Below are 19,272 nucleotides of genomic sequence, written 5' to 3' on the forward strand. Positions count from 1 at the left end.
TGCAACTCTTGGGCTCCAGGAGCTCTTTGCAGCACTGATCCAGCACACAGCGTTTTGCTGGAGGAGCAGAGACACCGTCAGAAGCAAAAGCAAAAGAAACACCTGCATGAAAAGCACCTGTAAGGGCCGTCTTCCCTGAGAGGGTGCTGAGGCCCTGGCACGGGCTGCCCAGAGCAGCTGTGGCTGCCCCTGGATCCCTGCAAGTGTCCAAGGGCGAACTGGATGAACCTGGTCTAGTGGAAGGTGTCCCTGCCCATGGCAGAGAGTGGAACTAGGTGAGCTTTAAGGTCCCTTCCAACCCAAACCATTCTGGGATTTTAGGATTCTTTTGACAGCACTATTATCTATAATGAGAGGTCTTTTCCACAAGCTCCATTATAAACCACTGTCCCCCTTCCCAGGCTACCCCACTGTATCTAATTACAACCACTTTTCCAGCCTCACTGCAGCTCCCTTTGACCTGAGCTGGCACTCTTAGAGCAGCATTGGACTAAATGGCCTCCAGAATTCCACTATTCTACAGTCTACTCTTTAGGGAACTTGGAGTGCAGGGCATCCTAGAACCAGCCCAGGAACTGGTGATCCTTGTAGATTTTATTAGGTGGTTGCAAGTCATTCATGACTAAATGGAACTCAGGTCAAGTGAGTATTCAATTCTCCCAGGGAAATGGTGAGACAGCTGACTGGGGAATGCTTGGCACAGGTTTAAGTTCTGTTGGACAAAACCTCTTTGTGGAAGAAGGAGCCAGGCCCTAATGTCCAGGCTGATCAAGTTGTTCCAGGTTATCTTGCTCAACAGTTACACTTCTTAACCTGCTGTCTCTAAGGGTGACTGTGTTCTCTGCATCCATCTGTATTCTGTTTGCCTTTCACATCCCACCAGTACCTTTGGCTCCAAGCCAATTCTTCCACACAACTGGAGGCAAAAGGACACAAAGCTTATGACCAGACACTCAACTGGACCAGAAACTTTGGATCAGCTATTCACACTGCAGCTTATTGTACAGGACACGGGAAGGCTACAGCAATCCAGCCTAACGGCCCACTTGGGTAGTGGGAAAATAAACCTTATTCCTGCCCTCACTTCTGTCTTTTCTATTTGGGTTGCCTGTTCTTCAGAGTTAAAAGGGTACCAAGGGCAAAAGATCCAGCACAGCAGTTCCTCATTTTGTAGAGGGCCTCCAGCACAAAGACAACTAAAATAACCTTGGGTTAGTCACAGTTTTTGAAAGGCAAAGAAGCAAAATAAGGTATTTTAAACTGTGCCAAAAACTGATAGAAACCCCAAATGGAAAATGGTACTTTTCAGGAAGAGAAACACAAACAAGGAATAGGCTTTGGGTCTCCTTCCTTCCCAATATCAGACAATACAAATACAAGCATCAACAATTAATACTAACTCTTCCTCCAAAGCCACACCAATTTAACACCACAAATGCTGGTAAACTTTTTTCAGGGCTGAGAAGGGATTTAAAGAGGGCTTACCCTGCTCTGGTAGCTGCTCTTGGATTTCAGCTGCACTCATTTAATTTTACTGGAAATCTCTTTCAGAAGGCCTTTCAAATCAGAGAGCTTAAAAAAAAGAAGGAGGAGGTTATTATTTTTGTGAAGTCCATCTAGCTGAAGGAAAGCAATGCTAATGAGTAACATAAGTAACGAGTAATTGCCTCTCCAAATATCACACCAAATACAGGAGTGCTCAAAAGGACACTCCCAATTAGCATGCTCATCAGGGTAATTAATGCAGCAAGCCCTGATGCCTCTGTATTTTAGTGAGTTAACCAGCAGTTACCAGAAGAGAGAAGCAAGAGATAGGTATTTATTTTCAGGAGAGAATCAAGGTTAGCAGATCTCCTTTCAGTTTCAAGAGCCGCAGACTCACTCACCATTTCCCTTTCAGTCTGGGAAGCAAGCTATATTTTGCAATCTAAATTATTTGACAGCAATCAAAACACTTGGAAGCATGTGTGGGTCTTTTCACCTGTGAGCTTCTCAAAAGTCTGTTCTCCATATCAAAGCCACTCCCCACTTCAGAGGCCAAATATGTATGATTCAATCAAGCCTCAGAAAAACACCCATTGTGAATGTCTTTTCAGCATCACAGTCATAAAAAGAGTATTTGTATGACAATTCTGAGAACATACTCTCTGGTAGATTGGTAGCTTTATATTGCCTAATTACCCCATGCCTACAGCACCAGAAGCTAAACTTGACAGACACCTTTGGGAAGGGGACCTTTCCAGTGTGTGACACCCCTTCTTCCCATCGGTGTTTTCATGGGCCTGTTACATAGCCTAATGATGCAGTTTTACTCTAAGATGGAAATTGCTTTTATTCTGTTCCATTCCACAGTCGATACTGAGAAACACTCCTCCAGTGCTAAGCAAGTGTCTTTCTGCTTCATTTTCCAGCACAGTATGAAGCTCTTGTGGCTTGGAAGGGATCTTACAGCTCACTGTGTCCCACCCCTGCTGTGGGCAGGGACACAGGCTGCTCCAAGCCCTGTCCAGCCTGGCCTTGGACACTTCCAAGAATCCAGGGGCAGCCACAGCTTTCCATGGGCAACCTGTGCCAGGGCCTCGCCACCCTCAAAGCCAAGACTTTCTTCCCAGTATCTCATCTAAACCTGCTCTCAAAATTCAAAACCATTCCCTCTTGTCCTAATCCCTACGTGCCCTACACATTCCTACCATGGAATCGAAGCAGCACGATAAAAAATCCCAATTAAATTGGGTCCTCGTGACAATAACAAAGACTGCCCATGGCTCTGGGAGGCTCATTTTCCTTGCCATGGCACACCCCCTGCTTTAGCAGAGAATCACATTCCCCAGAGCAATCTGAGACAGAAGTACCTTTGCATCCAGTTGTCTAAATCGATGCACCATCCTAAAAGCAGAAGGAGAACACAGAGCAAAGGGATCAGTCTGGATACCAAGGAAAACTTGGCGAACTACCGTGCCCCAACTCCCCCCACTGCCCCATCCTCCCCCAGAGGCAGGGCTGCACGTGACTGGCATCATTTTTATTACAAGTAAATGAACTAACACCGTTAATTACTAATAGTAGGATGCTCTTCCATTTTTCTTCTCAAGGTACTTCTGCTTCCAGTACCAAAGAGACGTTTTTGGTATTTGTTTGGCTTCTTAGCCAATGCTACATGTCTCTGGGTAGTCTTAACCTCAGCACTTATTTGTGGACAGCAATGTTCATGCCCACGGACATGGAAGGGCGTGGTTTTTCTTGCCCATTCCTATCAGCTCTCTCTCTTTGATTAAGGGAAATACTCAAGCTGATGGAAGTTAGCAAAGTTCAGGAATCATACAGAGCAGGTTCTGTAGCAGTGTTCTGTTTCCTTACTTTCTTTCTGTTTCTTTTTTCTCTTCTATTATTACTCTGAAAACACTGAGACAGATCCCAAAGATAATGTTTTCATGAGCTGGCAGTCGAAGAAACATCAAAGTCTAAGTCTCCCAGCTTCAAATACCAAGATTCCAAAGAGCCTTCTCCCCTCCTCTGAGGTCTTCCCTACTCATGCTACTAAGTACAGATCTCCATCTGGATTACTGCTGTGGGAATGTCTGATATTCCAAGCCTAATGGTAAACATTCTCTGCTAGCTGTATAATCACAGAATTCTTTAGGTTGGAAAAGATTGGGTCCAACCATTCCCCCAGCACTGCCAAATCCACCACTAACTCGTGTCCCCAGGTGTCACATCCACGCGGCTTTTAAACCCCCGCCCCGAGATGGGGGTTCCACCACTGCCTTGGGCAGCCTGTTCCAGGGCTGGACAACCCTTTCCATAAAGAACTTTTTCCTGATATCCAACCTCAACTAATGCTACAGAAGAGTCAGCTGTAGCAGTGCTTCCCAGGATGAGATCTCAAGACACCACGGGAAGACATTTTCTTCTCTGCAGCAGACATAAAAGCGCCACCGTGTTGCTTCAGAACTAAAAAGGACATTGACGCTGAGTTTATTGACTTACTCCTTAGTTTGTAAACATTTAGAGCTGCTAAAAACTCGCCTTCACTAGAAGTGTTCAAGAGAAAATAAAGAGGATGAAAACAAAGAAGGGCAGACTTACTCTTCTGATGAATCATTTGCTTTTGTATTGATTTTGACAAGGTAATTTTCCTTCATGACAGCTTCCCATGCCAGGATTTCATTGTCCTCATTTCTTGAGCCTGGGAAATGTATTTGAAGAAAAAAAATAGTTAATTTGTCTTTCCAAAGCCAAGATGCAAAAAGGCTGGGTCGTTGTGTGCATTCAGAGGTTAATGTTCCCTTCTCCACATCCTGAGCACTCGCAGCCCCACTGCCCACCCAGGACACAGCTCTGACAGAGGTGACACCAATGCCTTTCATCAAATGCTCCTGGCAACCAGAGGCACTTAAAAATACAAACTACGAGCAAACACAAAACCCAAAAACCCCCACACAAACAAACAAACAAACAAACACACACCTTAAAAACCCCCAACCTTACAAGCCCCAAAAATCTTTCTGGATTTTTCTGAGTCTTGGTTAACACAGGTGCCTCTGCTTCAACAAGCACAGGATATTCCAGCAAGTTCCCATCTAGGTTTGAGCTTTCCATTTGTTTCTACATTATTCCCTACTGGACCATTAAGAGTAACACGTGTTAAGAAGCATGATTTTTCATTGAATTGAAACACTCCAGAACGATGAAGAATTGTCTTCTCTAAAAAGCATTTTGTAGCGATGCTGTAAATTCAGGAGTGATACAGAGCAGCCCACTCTGAGGCATGAAAGTCCTCCAGGGTAGTACTTCAGCATTTTATCCTGTTCCAAGAGGACAGCACAAACCACATGGGTTTAAATAAAAAAAAAAATAACTGAGACAAAAGAAGCCCGGAGCTGGCAAATGGCTGAAGATCTGTTTCTTCCACCCAGAGCTCCTCTGACCTCTCACAGCCCTCAACTGTTCTCCCACATTCCATTTAAGCACCCAAATCCCAGCCATTTCCAGAGGAGTTAAATGCGGAAGGCAGGATTTTACAACAGTCAATACATCAGTGTGCTTCCTCCACACAGTTCTCGGTTCTATCATCAGCAAAACCACAATCATTTTCTGGCTCTAATTAATTCTCACGTTCTTTCAGAGCTGCAACATCAACTTGCATCATTTGAGCAGGAATATCTGCCATCAAACAGCTTCCCCAGCAAGGAATCCACACAGCCAGATCTGGACAGCCAAAATGATTTAGTGCTAAGCAATTTTATACCCCAAAGCAGGCTCTTCCTCCTAAACTAGTAACAAATCCAGCCTGTGCTGCAGGGCAACAGGCAGGTTGCTGATGGATGGGAATGAGCCTGTCAATTAACTCAACTTATCCTCTCCCAGCTGAGAAAACACTACATTTGTTGGGGGGGGGAAGCTTGTTAAAACAATTCCTATCTGTGTCCTCTGACAGAGAAATCAAAGGAGAAACAGCTAGAGAACTAACTTGCCATGTTTTTGAGGTGGTTTGCTCATTTAGCTACATCCAGAGGGCCAGGAAACTGTTTATTCTCTTTCAGTCGCTCCCTAGCAAGCAGAATGAATTACAAAGAAGCCAAACCCACAACCTTGCAAAACTGGGAAACAGCACAGGCAGCCCTTAAGAGTTAGGATTAATTTGAAGTCTTAATTGATTTACATACACGAGGCAATTCTACCTCGAAATGGCTCGGACAAGAAAGCATTGCATAAATCTCACTTGAAAACTTGAATCTTACTGCAGAGATTTCCAGCAGCACAGAGGATTTGCATGACAGAGCTCTACACTGCCCCTGGAAATTTCCCAGCACGGCACAAAATGCTTGGAATGAGCACAGGATGCCAGGGAGGAACTGCAATGCACCTGCTGCAGAGCTGACTTTGGGGCACCAAGGAAAAACATCCAACTCACAACAGATCGATGGCTCTTTGCTCTCCTTATTACAGCAGCACTTGAAGCATTTCCTCAGCACCATGAATATGTAGGCAAAGATGACAAAGGGGAAGGGGATGGTCAAGCGGCTGCAGTACTCCTGGACCAGGAAGTAACGCTGGAACTTCCACACCTGGTCGTTGTTCTCCTGCACGGATCCAACAGTGTAACTAGGGGGAAGAGAGAACACACCCAGGGTTAGCTGGTCACCCAAGAGCTGCACCAGAGCCAACGAACACAGAGAGCATTCCTCCACTGTACCAGGGCATGGTTTGATAGTCACAGGATTCCACAGTGGTTTGGGCTGGGAGTGACTTTAAAGCCCATCCCATCCCACCCCATGCCATGGGCAGGGACACCTCCCACTGTCCCAGGTTGCTCCAAGCCCCAATGTCCAACCTGGCCTTGGACACTGCCAGGGATCCAGGGGCAGCCCCAGCTGCTCTGGGCACCCTGTGCCAGGGCCTGCCCACCCTCCCAGGGAACAAATCCTTCCCAAGATCCCATCCAGCCCTGCCCTCTGGCAGTGGGAAGCCATTCCCTGTGTCCTGTCTCCCCACCCCTTGTCCCCAGTCCCTCTGCAGCTCTCCTGGAGCCCCTTTAGGCTCTGCAAGGAGCTCTGAGCTCTCCCTGGAGCCTTCCCTTCTCCAGGTGAGCACCCCCAGCTCTCCCAGCCTGGCTCCAGAGGGGCTCCAGCCCTTGGAGCATCCCCGCTGGACTCGCTCCAGCAGCTCCGTGGCCTTCTGATGTTAGGGGCCCCAGTCATTCTGAAGGTGGTAATTTTTATTGAGTAGGAGGTTATTTGCTTTGTTCTCCTCCTTAGAGAGTAATGTGCAAATGGGAGGAACTAAGCAGGAAAAAAAACCCCTTGAAGTTACAAATCAACCAGAAAAAATCTGAATAGGGAGGAAATACTCCATGTACTTTTACTACCTCAGTCCTAGGCAATCTTCTTCTAGCCTAGACACACGAAAACAGGATGCTTCTTCACAAGATACTGCATCTTTTTAATTCACCAGATAACTTCTTTCTTAGGAATAAAACCCAAACCTAAAACTAAAACACTTACAAATAACTTGAAAAGCTCCTGAGATTTTCAGTAAAGGTATTAAGGACACTCCAAGCACGGATCAAACCCACGGCACTAAGCAGTGTATGAACCCAGCAAAGCAACAACCCACAGGAGTGAGCAGTGAAAGGCTGCCTGGCCTTTAAATGGCAGATGGATGCTCCCAAAATGCCTCTGCTGGGAGCCTAATGGACCTTTACATGAGATAAATGAAAACCTTCACCTGGTGGAAATTGTCTTTTTGTTTAAAAGATAAATACAACTGGTAAAAACTAGGGATTTTTTTTACTGGCAAACCAGCATAAATTAGAGCATTTACCATTGGGTGCTGTATAAGTAAGTGTTCTAGCAAATACTAAAGGTTTTTAGGGTAGATCTGGCTTATTGCTACACCTTCCTTCATTATTGTGAGGTACTCGCACCCTTCCTAGGGAGTATGAGCATGATTGTCTGTCCCCAGGTCCTTGCAGGTCAGGAAAACACAGATGTGCTGCGCCAGTCCTGGCTGCCTTGCCAAAAATCACATTTCTGACTGTCTTTAGAGTCCAGGTCAGCCTGGGGACAAAGGTTCAGAGCTGAGGGGAGAGCAGATCCTACATCTGAGGCATTCTCAGCCCTATCACATGCAAACATATCAAGCCAGGAAACACCGGCAGTGTCCTTCAGATGGGAGATCCTCTTGAGGAGCACCAAGAGTCCTGTCAATACTCCTGTTGCCAAAGCAAGCACCTGCCAAGGTACCATCAAAACACAAAAATAAACCTAGTGGTCCTCAAGAAGGGTGGCCAGAGGTTTTGAGTACTCTTGTTATGTTGTGAGTGAGTGTAAAGCAGAAAAGGAGCAGGGCTAGGAATGGGAACAGAGCCACAGCACTAATGCAACTGCATTCCCAAGTGAGACAGGAGGGCAACATACCCCTCTAAAGTCTGATATGAAAGACTTCCCATGATTAACTCAACTCTCTGCCAGAGCTTGCAGTGGAAACAACAAAGATTTCTGGAAGAAGCTGAGGAAGATTTTCCCTACTCTTGCTGGTCTAGAGATGATGGCACTTTGCAAGACAAAGTCCTTTTCTGTGTCCCAAGGGGATGTGGCCCATCGCCTGTGGTGCAAGTCAGAACAATAAATGGCAGGTCCATCAAAGCAGTAACAGACCCATCCTCAGCACAGGGCAGTTCAGGTTAATAAAACCAGAGTGCCCTGAAGAGACAATGATAACAACTCATTTATTCACTCCAGCAAGGTCACTTGGGCAGCAACTCCCACCTGGAAAGGCCCTGACCCAGTGTGGCCCACGGGGGGGTCACACCAAGCCCACCGTGCAGAGGATGCTTAGAGATGGAGTCAAAGGACAGGCAGCAATCCCTCCCCAGGACGCTGCACCAGCTTCCACCAAGCTGCTGTCAGAGATGCAGAGGCAAGGGCTGGCTCCCTGCTGTTTCCCAGCACTCCACTCCCTTTCCCAGAGATGTGTCAGCAGAGAGCTGGCCGGGAAGCCACCGCTGCGTCCTTACGTACCCGAACATGGCCACGAGCAGGTTCACAAGGAGGATGTTGGTGGAGAGCATGTAAATGCACACGAGGGGAATGGTGATCCACTCCGGGAAGCGGGGCTGGTTGTTGGCATCCAGCTCCACGCACAAGGGCTTGGACTCGTTCCCAGAAAAAGTGCAGTGGTCAAAGTTGTAGGTGGTACCTCAGAGGGCGAGAGGGGAGAGCAAACAGTGAACTCCTCATTCTGCTGGGCCCAGTCCCAGGTCCTGCCCTCATCCCTGTGGCCTCCCCATCAGACTTGGAGGCAAGGGGTCAGCACAGGGCTGGACAACCTCTAGGACAGAGCCTTCCACCCTCCCAGAAGATAAATACCATCAATATCATCAGGGTACTGGCCAAACATGGCCAGGTAGGGCTCGTAGATGACCGACCGGAAGATCCACTCCCAGCGGTGCTCGTTCTTCCTCAGGATGCCTTGCCTGGCCACACCAAAGGCCACCATCCACACAGCGAAGAGGAAGAGGAAGAAGAAGACATCTATCATCTGAAAAAGGACAACAGGCATCAGTGCCCCCCTGTAGATCTGTTGCGAGCCACGCGTGGCTTTTTGCTCCCACCTTCACCAACGCACACGGCAGTAACTGACCGCTCCCATGCGGGGAACTTCAACAGTGTTTATGCAACCATAAAAGCCAGGCATGCTCTGGAACACAGGATACCCCCCTGGCATCAGACAGGCTCCACAAAAGCCAGAACCACGTACAAGGACTGTGGCTGCAGCCCCTGCAGCCAGCTATGAGGTGAAAGCTTCTGGAAATGCCACTCTGGATGGCTTCCAACCAGCATTTACAGCCCAGACACTCTGGCCAATAGTTTCATGAATTTCTAGCACTGTATGAGAGGCTCCTCAGCACCCTCTTCCTCAGGTACTTGTGTGATGGATGCAGGGGAGGACCAAAATCCTTCTCTTGTACCATCTATCATCCCTGTCTTGTTAGGAGAACACTCATGTGAGCAACAGAAATACCACTGAAACGTTTGAGACATGGAAGACAAAAGCTACTAGGAACCAATTTTCCTCTTCTGTTCTTCAGCCTGACCCTTATTCTTTCCCTTGGCACAGAAAAATGCCCTGCTCTTAATCAGCTCCCATTTAAATCTTAATTCATCCTGTTTAGCAGATTTAACTTGCTGCCATCATCAGAATGTGCTGATTTCACTCTTAAGGAAAGAGGGGAAAAAAAAAAGTGTCACATCATTTATTTAGACACTCTTGAATAGCTGCCAGAATCTTACCATCCTCTGCAGCATAATAATTTTGGGTCCTAGATTCCTGCTAACTGTGAAAATATGGATGAGCCTCAGGGTAAAAACTATGTAGTCCAAACAGAAAATGACTCTCCCAGAATACCAAGAGCTTTCATCAGAGTGAAGCCTGATGGAGACAGTAAAAGAAAACAAAGAGAAGCCTTGGGTGAATCATGCAGAAATCAGAAGAAAACACACTGAAACATTGAAATGGGGAGGGCAAAATGAGTAACTGGAAAGCAGAGCACAGCTATCCTGGGCCCCCACCCTCCCCCATCTAACGACAGGTGACAGAAATGGTTAATGCACACCTTGTTTACACCCTTTCCTCCTTACATGCATCGTCCCTGCATTTTGTCTTACCCTTAAAGCTATTAACAGCAAAGGAATTTGTACCTGGAGCTACTGCCATGGCCCCCCACAAGCACCACACTGCACTGAGGCAACAAGGACCAAGTTACAGCTGACTGAACAATTGCTTCGGACAATGTGTTTCCATCATTTCACTGCCATGGTTTTTAACTCACCCCATCATGTAAAACAGCTTCTGGCAGATAATGACACTGTTAGGCTGCTGTAGGGGCAATCACAATCCCCTTAAATACAACACAGAGCCCAGACGGTCATACTAAATAGTCAGTAACAGGAGCCAGAGAAAATCCTAAAGATCTCCTGACCTTTTTGTAAGTCAATACTTGGCAATGCTTGGGGCCTTCAGAAAGGACAGGGAATTTCATGAACACATTGCTTCCCCAAAATTTCATTACAGGTTGTAGTCAAAACCCAGCAAGGAAGCAAAGCCATACCATGGACGCAAGAAAAGGTACGACTCACCTGAACACAATCCCTGCTATGAAGTAGAAGATTGCAAGGGTATCCATAACATTCCACAGGTCTGAGAAATACTTGCTGCCGTTCATGTACCACTGGGAAGGGAAGAGAACAGAAAGTAACCCCCACACAGCACAGTTTCCTTGCCCAATTCACTTTTTGTCACACAACAGGTACACCAGAGTTCAGATGGCTTTCAATTTCCCCAAAAAGAGGGGTTTAATGTATCCAGCAGTGGCACAAGTTACTGGTAACCTCTCTTCTGGGGTCTTGGTGTGACCCATGAAGCACTGTGGGGAAATAGAGGTCACAGTCTAAGGGTAGCTGATGTATCCTGGCTGCTCTTCCTTCCCAGAGCTCATTCCCTAACCTGCCCCCGGCTACAGGCACATGCTTTGGATCCAAGATGCAGATTTAATTTATTCTTTTAATTACGCAGCTCCCATTTCTGAATTGCAAGCCTAGTGAGAATCTCTGCTCATTCCCTGATTGACTGGCACAGCAGCCTGGATCCAAAGCCTGTGCAAGAACCAACTTCTGGAGTCAATTCAGAGGTGACTTGCAAGAACAAGAAGCTTAATCAGGAGCAACCTCTGCCAGGCCTGGAAAAATAAACTGTGTCCCCAGCCATTATTATTTTTAATTTCAGTTTTCATTGGAATAATCAAAGCTGCAGGGAGTACTGCCCAGTGACTCTCTTAACTGGCATATCCAAGGAAGGTAATTCTGCCCTTAGTATTTCTACAGGAAACAGAAATCAAGGGGAGTTTTCTCCTAGGTGCTGTCTCTGCCCAGTAGCTCCCTAAATCAAACACTCAGGGTTAAAGTGCACAGAGGTTGTGCCCAGATTCCTTCTCCACTGGAGAGAACAGGGCTTCCCTTCACACCCCACCAGTCTACCCACTCACCTGGCTGGAGGCTACCTCCATGTGGCTAAGGAGACAGCAGGGAAAAGACCCCTCCGATTTCACTATGGCCACGACAGCTCTAAATGAGACTGAGAGCAGCTCCAGCTACTTACAACTCCCTGGGACCATCAGAGCTGAAATCAGGGCTGAGCCCATGGCTTACAGGTCAGAGATTGCCCCAGACCAAGGGCTGCTTTCTCCCCAAAACTGGTTATTCAACTGCAGCAGCTACAGTGGAACCCCAGGCACGCTACTCTTACTTAGCCTTGGATGTGAAAACAAAACCTGAGATACCCCTCTCTTCTTTTTTCCTTTAAATATAAAGGACACAGATACAATTTTGATGCAGAGTTAGACCAAGGCATATATGGTCTATCTCAGGGGATGCCAGGGAGGAAATTCCCTGAGAAGTTTAGAGGATTGGGACGCTGCTCTGCATTCTGCTCCGTTTCTCCTCCCCAGGACAACAGCTTTGCAGCCAGAACACTGGCTACAGAACTTTAAATCTTCAATGAAGTCTCTGTTTTAGCTGCCTCCACTGTCAAACTGGTAGAGTCTCGCCACCAGTTACTAATGGGAATTGCAGCAGCTCTATCTGCTCAGGGTAGTGAGAAAAAGGGACATTGTGAGCAAAATAAGGTTTCTATCCCTAAGGCTTTCCCCCAGGACTTTTGCTGGGTATACACAGGATGTGCAAGGACAGGTCCAGAGACACCAGAACCTAAATCAGCAGAAACAAACACTCCATTAGTGTTCTCATTGCAAAGAAATATTTTACTTTCCCCCCCATTTTCTTAGCAAGTAAAGTTGCCATAAACAGGGTTCCACCTTGACTATTAAAAGGGGAAAAGACCACAGGAACATCAGCAGCACAAACATCATCTGAGCTCACGTAAAAAACATTACTGCAGGGTGGGATGATCCCACAGATCACCCACAAACGCTTGTGAGGCGACTCAGGCCTTACAGGAGAGCCAGAAAGCAGCACTGCACCAAACCCACACACCCACTGCTCTTCTGACTCCCCCAGCATCCTCCCACTGCTCTGACCACAGCCTGGCAGAGACCAGCTTGCCCAAAACCCAACAGATTCCACGGGAAGTGAGGAGAAGATACCAGCTACGTGGCTGGCCATAAAGGCACTCCCACATGGTGTTCCCACACCACAAGTAATCCAAAGCTGGTCCCTGAGTCCACACTAAACCAGCAGAAACTGTACAGATGATTAAAAGCTAACAGAAATGCATAAAGGTATGTGGCTTATCAGCAAAATAAAAAAATAAAGAGGGTGGGATGTAGAGAAGAGAGGCAGGAATGACCTAATCTAAAGGTATGCACCCAGACAAACGTGCTAAATCTGACCCTTTATTATCAACTGCTTTGGCAAGTCCAGCATTCCTGGGAAACAGCTGCACTGGCATCAGCTTATCCTCTTGGTGCACAGACACTGCAGCTACAGGGCCACAAGCAGGAATTAAACATCAGAGGAAAAAAATCCCTCATTGAGGCCTGAGCTGCCTGAACATCTCTCCTAGGAAGTGGTTCCCCTGTCCCTGAGCACCACCCAGCACTGCCTTGGAGGGGAAAAACCACCCGGCTTTGGCTCTAACACTAAACTTTTTGGGGTTGCAAGCGCTGCCTACTTGTCTCACTTCATCACAAAGCAGAATGAAGACCAGCACGTAAAGGATGATCTCCAGGGCCGTGGGTTCCTTCTGGAAATCCATAAGCAACACGTAGGCGAAGAGCAACAGGAAAGCAATGTAGAAGATGACGTTCCAGGAGAAGACCACAAAGGGAGAAGTGAAGAAAGACACATAATACAAGAAGAGTTTCTTACTCTTCTCCACAGGCTTTTTCCTGAGGAATTAAAAGAGGGAAAAGGTCTCAAAGCATAGCTTTTATGCCTGGAAACATTTGTGTTCTTCAAGGTCAAAGTGAGAAAGGTGCAAAGTCCAGCTCAGGGTGTTACTTTAGAGGTAAGGACATCCCGCATCCACTGCCCTCAGGCACTCTCCAGTGAACTGGTACATCTTCCAGCTTGGATAGGGCTTGGAGAGACCTGGGCTAGTGGAAGGTGTCCCTGCTCATGGCAGGGGCTGAAACAAGGTAAGCTTCAAGGTCCCTTCCAACCCAAACCGTCCTGTGATTCTATGATCTCAAATCCAAGATCAGAGTGAAACACTGTCAGAAGCTCGTTCACCTTTCCACTACCTTTATTTAAGACTGACTGAACACTAGGACACGTCCCCCAGAGTGGCTGTGGAGTCTCCACCCTTGGAGATATCCAAAACTGGACACAGTCATGGGCAACCTGCTCCAGCTGATCCTGTTAGCTGGATGATCACCCAGCCCGACTTACCCTAAGATTCTACAACTAACTGACTTCCTTGCCCTCTGAAAAAATTTCCCACTAATGAAAAACCAGTTATTACCTGAAGGAGATGAAACCACAGCCTATTAAAGGGAAAAAGAACAGGCACAGTATGATCTTCCAGTTCTTAGTGTCTCTTGAAATCTCTCCATACCACTGCTTAGAAAGGAAATTCTGCAAGGAAGAAGGAAACACCCTCATTTGTTCTAACAGCAACAAAATAACCTAGGAATGCTATTAGAGAACGTTTGATTTGGGAAAAATAAACCCTAAACTTTCAGATTTCAATCAAAATACTTGAGATTCCTGTTTCAACAACACAGAAAGCTTTCTGCATCAGTAACAGCATGCTGGCTCCTTAGTGCAGCCATCCTCCATCTACATGATGAGGAGTTTAAAATGAGGCTGAGCAGGACCTGCCCTGATTGATGAAACACTTATAAACCATTGCAATATATGCAATGCTCATCCATGCTGGCTGTTACACCCACACTGTGCACACCCAGAGCTGTGCCAGAGCAGAAATCACTTCAGGCAGCCTTTACTACCCAGCTCATTACGATTTATAGCCTGAAGTAAAGGTTTTTCCCTTATGATTTACATCTGTGGGTAAATCAGCCACCCCCTGTTTCCAGAGGGGGAGCCACACCCCCTGTTAGGTCACAAGAGGTACAGTACACCTTTTCTACACTGCCATTACCTGCACACCTGGCTGGGCAATAAACTGCTGGTCCTTGGCTTCCACGGCTAGCTCCAGACAGTTGCTCACTCCCCAGGCTTCACAGGAGTAAGTCAGCAGCTGCTCAGCCAGGTCTTCATCGTTGCTGTAGCACTCAGTGAACAGCTCTGGAAGAAAGAAGCAGCTCCACACTGAGCTCCAACTTCAATTTCCCACCAGCCCGGGTGCAAACATCTTCAGGGTAATATTTGTAACATCAAGGCATGCAGACACAAGAACGCTTCTCATGTTTTCAGCACTGCAGAACGACTGTGCATCGCTTTACAACCCCACTGCACATCTTAAACTTCCATACAGAACTCATGTCTGGATGGAAACCAGAACACTAAATGGACACAGAGAGCACTTAGTTCTGCATGAAAAGATTGAATAAAAAACATTAATTTCTCCTTAAATGACTCAGTAAATCTACTTATTTTGCCCTCTTTTCTTAAATTCCATCTGGCACTGACCTAATCAATTACAGTCAGTCCCATATTAACATCTGGGTTGGAAAAGTCCGAATCTGATGCCTTTTCACTGGGAAATGCACTGTTCACTCCTTAGTGACTTGCTATATCACCAGGCCTGAGGGATGTAGATAGCTTTTAAAAAGTCTATCTAAGCAGTTTTTGCTCTGTGGAGTAGGAGATACTCTCTGGAAACAAGCAAGATACTTCCAATGTGGCCTTGTACTGCTCCTTATAAAGTCACAGAATCATTTAGGTTGGAAAAGACCTCTAAGGTCAAGTCCAACCATTAAGTCAGCACTGTTAGGTCCACCACCAAAACCATTCCCCAAGTGCCAAAAACCAAGGCCCACCCATGGGGATTTTCCAGACATGGCTAAATGAGGCCAGGACAGAACTGGTTTGGTCCCGTGGTGACATCACCTCAGTGAGAAGATTGGACTGGACACTTCCAGAAGCCCTTTCCAGCAGCACTCCTGTGGTTTCCTATTCAGCTGTTTCCAATTACCCTTTACCTGTCACCTGCTCTGACTTGGGGAGGTTTTCTGCACAGGCAAGACATAATCCCTGAAAAAGTCCCCAAGGTACCACTGTGTTGCATCTCCCTCCAAATTAAGAAGCCACGAAATCCTGCACCACAGGATCTTATCTTATTGTAAGTAAGGCCTATGATTTTGCTGTTCAAAACTCAGGAATTCAATCTACTTTTTACATGCAACTTGTTCCCAATTCCCCAAAAGCACACCCACAAATTTGAAGGGTGGCTTTTCCCAACCTGTATTTTACAAGTACTCAATATGGAAAGTTTCCCTTTTTCCATATTCTCCTTCCTGTTTGTTGGCACCCTTCTTCAGCCTTGCCAGTAGAGCCAAGTAGTTTTCTTCCCCATGAAAGAAGTTCTCTACCCCAAAATAAACACCTCAGAACACCCATCTTTTGAAGCCAAGCTTTTAAGACAGGACACAAAATTACTACTGGGAACAAATGGTGTGGAAGAAATTTCCAAGCAGTAAAAACGCATGGTGACATTAAAGAAAAATTTTATTTCATGTTACATATCTATAGTTTTTAATTCCCTGGTCTCTGGCCCTTCCTACTGAATTCCTAAAGGACTCACAGAGCAGGCACTTACCTACTGCTCTTGTCTCATACTCGTTAGCGAGTTCCTCAGACTCACCAGCAGCATTTATATCGTTCTTCACCTTGGCCATGCTTTTCAGGAGCTTACTGGCCCCCAGGGCTGCCAAAGTGCAGCCTCTGGTCTGTGGGGAGAGAGTGAAGTCATGCAAATCCCTCTGTGAAGGGAACATGATCAGAAAATCCTAAAATCACAATGATTTGGGTTGGAAAGGACTTTAAAGACCATCTCATCCCAACCCCCTGCCATGCAGGGACACCTTCCACTATACCAGGTGGAATCCTTTAAAAATTATTCTCCATTTTGCAGCTTCTCAGTTCCCAGTCCAGAATCATCTATTTGATTCTACAATCATTAAATGACTGTCTAATCCAAGTTAGAAATTGGATTTCAGTCAAACACTTGGAACCAAAACCATCCAACCAGTGTCATCCAGCAATCACCTCCTCTTGTGGGGCTGTGTTTGAAGTTGGATGTGGAGCCTTCAAACACCTACAAACCAAAGACACAGAACCCCACTGCACTGCCTGCAAGGAGGAATAAAGGAGAACTCAACTTACTTGCTCCCAAATGACTTTGGACAGCTCCTTCTTGTTCTGAAGAACTGACCAAATAAACAGAGCTTGCAACGGGTGCCTTGTGATAGGACACTCCTCCTGAAAAAGAGAGCAGGAACTCAGACCTAAGCTCACCAAATGTTTTCCAACTGGAACAAATCTGAGCCTGGACTCTCCTGCTTTCGTATTTTCTTCCTTTCACAGCCACCCCACCAACCCCTTCTCTCATCTCTCTGCCAGTTGTCACACACTACCGTGAGTGAAGTTATATTTGATATTTATATGAAAGGTTTGCATCTGACAAGGAAGAATCAGCCTCCCTGTTTCTCCTGAAGCTGGCATTAAAGGATATTTGGGTCAAAGGCATTTCCTGCTTTAACCACTGCAGTCCAGATCACCTCACTGACAGCAGGATCAAACTGCTCAGCACTCACTGCAAGCTGTATCTCCATCTCATCCTTGCTGTTTTTGTAGTCTCTCTTGAGACCTCTCCGGAAGTCCTCCACCATCTTCCACACGAAGGTGAGGAGGGCATCGTTGTAGGAGTTCTTGGCAATCTGCAGGTTCTTGAACACCAGGCTGCTGAAGTTGTTGGTGTACAGCTCCCTCAGGACCTCTGTGGTGAGGAACTTCCGCAGATTCAAGCCGTTTTCCAGGAAGAGTCGGACAAATTTGGGCCTGTCTTTCACCAAGGCTGTGAACATCACGTCCTGTAGATCAGCAGACTAGGAAGAAATGGAAAAGTGTTAGGAAGCACCTAATTTTACCTAAGGCCTGACACATGGTACCTGTCACACTTTCATCAGAATCGGGTTTTTTCTGCAAGCAATTGCCTTTGCTAGACGGCCCAGAGCATTTTTGGCATGGGCAGATCACCTTTGCAACCAGTGATCCTAGAATAGATCATCATGGAACAATGAATCATGGCTTCATGGAGTAACCCGAGGTAGGAAAGGACACACAAGGATCATGGAGCCCAACTCCTGGCCCTGCACAGACACCCCACCAACCCCACCCTGGGCATCCCTGAGAGAGTTGGCCCAGTGCTCCTTGGGCTCTGGCAGCCTCAGGGCTGTGCCCATTCCCTGGGGAGCCTGGGCAGTGCCCAGCAGCCTCTGGGGGAAGAACCTTTCCCTGATACCCAACCTAACCCTGCCCTGACACAGCTCCAGCCGTTCCCTGGGGCGCTGTCCCTGGCCACAGCAGAGACAAGAGGAGGAAGCAGCAGCTCCCAATGAGGAATGACCTGCTCTTCTCCAGGCTGAATGGAATGTGACAGGAGGAACAGACACTGTCTTACAGAGCCTGAGGTGCTGAGACAGTGGTTCCTGCTGGGATGTGTCCCTCCCCACAGCTCCCTGCACTCACACAGAAGGGGGCTGTACCTCCCAGTTTCGGTCGTTGGTGAAGATCTCATCGCTGGCCAGGTCCAGCTGGTTCCACTCCAGCAGCAGCTTCAGCTGCCCATTCCAGTTATCCCTGTCATGCTCATTGGTGCTGAAAGCTGCAGAGGAGGAACAACCTCTGGTAAAGACCAGGCACATTTATCATCTCTGCCTCTCACACTACCAGGGCAAGACTCCTTCTAAGTGTCTTTCCCCAAACTCATGCACATCCTCCTGACTGGGGGTTGGAGGATGCTGGAGGCTCAGGGACATATTTATGGTCCAAGACAGGCCACAAAGGAGCTGCTAAGACCACCTCATAACCAAGATCAGCACAGTGCTTCCTCCAGGCTCCTCAGTGTCCTGCACACTCTACACTGAAGAGATTCTGCAGGATTCCCATTGGGGCCCTACCAGCATCCCCAAGGCTCTCAAAAATGCCTTCCCAATCACGTGGTTTGGATCTTGCCCACACTGAGGGATCCCATACTGCTGCTGTAGCCTGCCCACACCCCTTCAGAGAAAGACAAGCTCCACACTGTGGCAGGAGCTTACCTCTAGAGAGACAGCACTACTCTAAGGAAAGCTGTTCTAGAAAACAAACAGCCATCCTTTTTCTACTTACTCTTAAATCCCCAAACGAACCCAGAAAAACAATTACTTGCCTTTATACAGGGCAAAGGAAATGGCGTTGCTCACAATTTCATCTCCTGCTTCTTCTATTTTGATCACTGTCAGTAAATGAGGGCTCTCAAGGACTTCTTTGATCTACAAAAAGGAAAAGTTCCATTTCAAAGCAATCAAGGCTGTTTAGCAGCACTTCTCCTAGAGCCTTTTAAAAAGAAATTTGCCACCACATCGTAGCAAAGCTGCTTCTCATCGGTCCTGGTTTTTAACAAATTTAAACAAGCCCAAATAGAAGCAGATAATGAGCTTGATTTTAAAGTCACCAAAGGACAATATTAATTATCCTCTGAACATACAGCAAATAACTGTGATTCCCCTATGTAGATCATCATTAACAAAAAGATATAATCTCAGTAATTAGAAGCTACTCCTAAAGTAGAAAAGATTGTGACAGCATA

The 19,272-nt window shown here is 46.8% G+C and overlaps 1 protein-coding gene across 14 annotated transcripts in view; it reads right to left on the bottom strand.

The window, feature by feature from the left end:
• TRPM8 (transient receptor potential cation channel subfamily M member 8) overlaps nt 1-19,272 on the bottom strand; it is an 87,125-nt gene that overhangs the window by 940 nt on the left and 66,913 nt on the right. For 10 of the 14 annotated variants that reach the window (XM_042035337.1, XM_042035336.1, XM_042035340.1 and 7 more), the window contains 16 exons: nt 18,853-18,955; nt 18,188-18,306; nt 17,237-17,527; nt 16,806-16,901; nt 16,240-16,402; nt 14,620-14,765; nt 13,981-14,093; nt 13,189-13,405; nt 10,641-10,732; nt 9,795-9,933; nt 8,871-9,042; nt 8,523-8,700; nt 5,915-6,105; nt 4,087-4,186; nt 2,853-2,886; nt 1,486-1,572 (listed from right to left, as the gene is read on the bottom strand). In XM_042035337.1, the coding sequence (XP_041891271.1) occupies nt 1,522-1,572; nt 2,853-2,886; nt 4,087-4,186; nt 5,915-6,105; nt 8,523-8,700; nt 8,871-9,042; nt 9,795-9,933; nt 10,641-10,732; nt 13,189-13,405; nt 13,981-14,093; nt 14,620-14,765; nt 16,240-16,402; nt 16,806-16,901; nt 17,237-17,527; nt 18,188-18,306; nt 18,853-18,955 (2,205 nt within the window). In that variant the 3' untranslated portion in view covers nt 1,486-1,521. The remainder of the gene's footprint in view (nt 1-1,485; nt 1,573-2,852; nt 2,887-4,086; nt 4,187-5,914; nt 6,106-8,522; nt 8,701-8,870; nt 9,043-9,794; nt 9,934-10,640; nt 10,733-13,188; nt 13,406-13,980; nt 14,094-14,619; nt 14,766-16,239; nt 16,403-16,805; nt 16,902-17,236; nt 17,528-18,187; nt 18,307-18,852; nt 18,956-19,272) is intronic. The other 4 variants (XM_042035343.1, XM_042035344.1, XM_042035341.1 and 1 more) reach the window with 3 other exon arrangements.

The sequence above is a fragment of the Corvus kubaryi genome, unplaced genomic scaffold (assembly GCF_017639235.1).
Source record: "Corvus kubaryi isolate FWS band 111438036 unplaced genomic scaffold, C.kubaryi_AGA036_p1.0 37383, whole genome shotgun sequence".
NCBI lineage: Eukaryota > Metazoa > Chordata > Aves > Passeriformes > Corvidae > Corvus > Corvus kubaryi.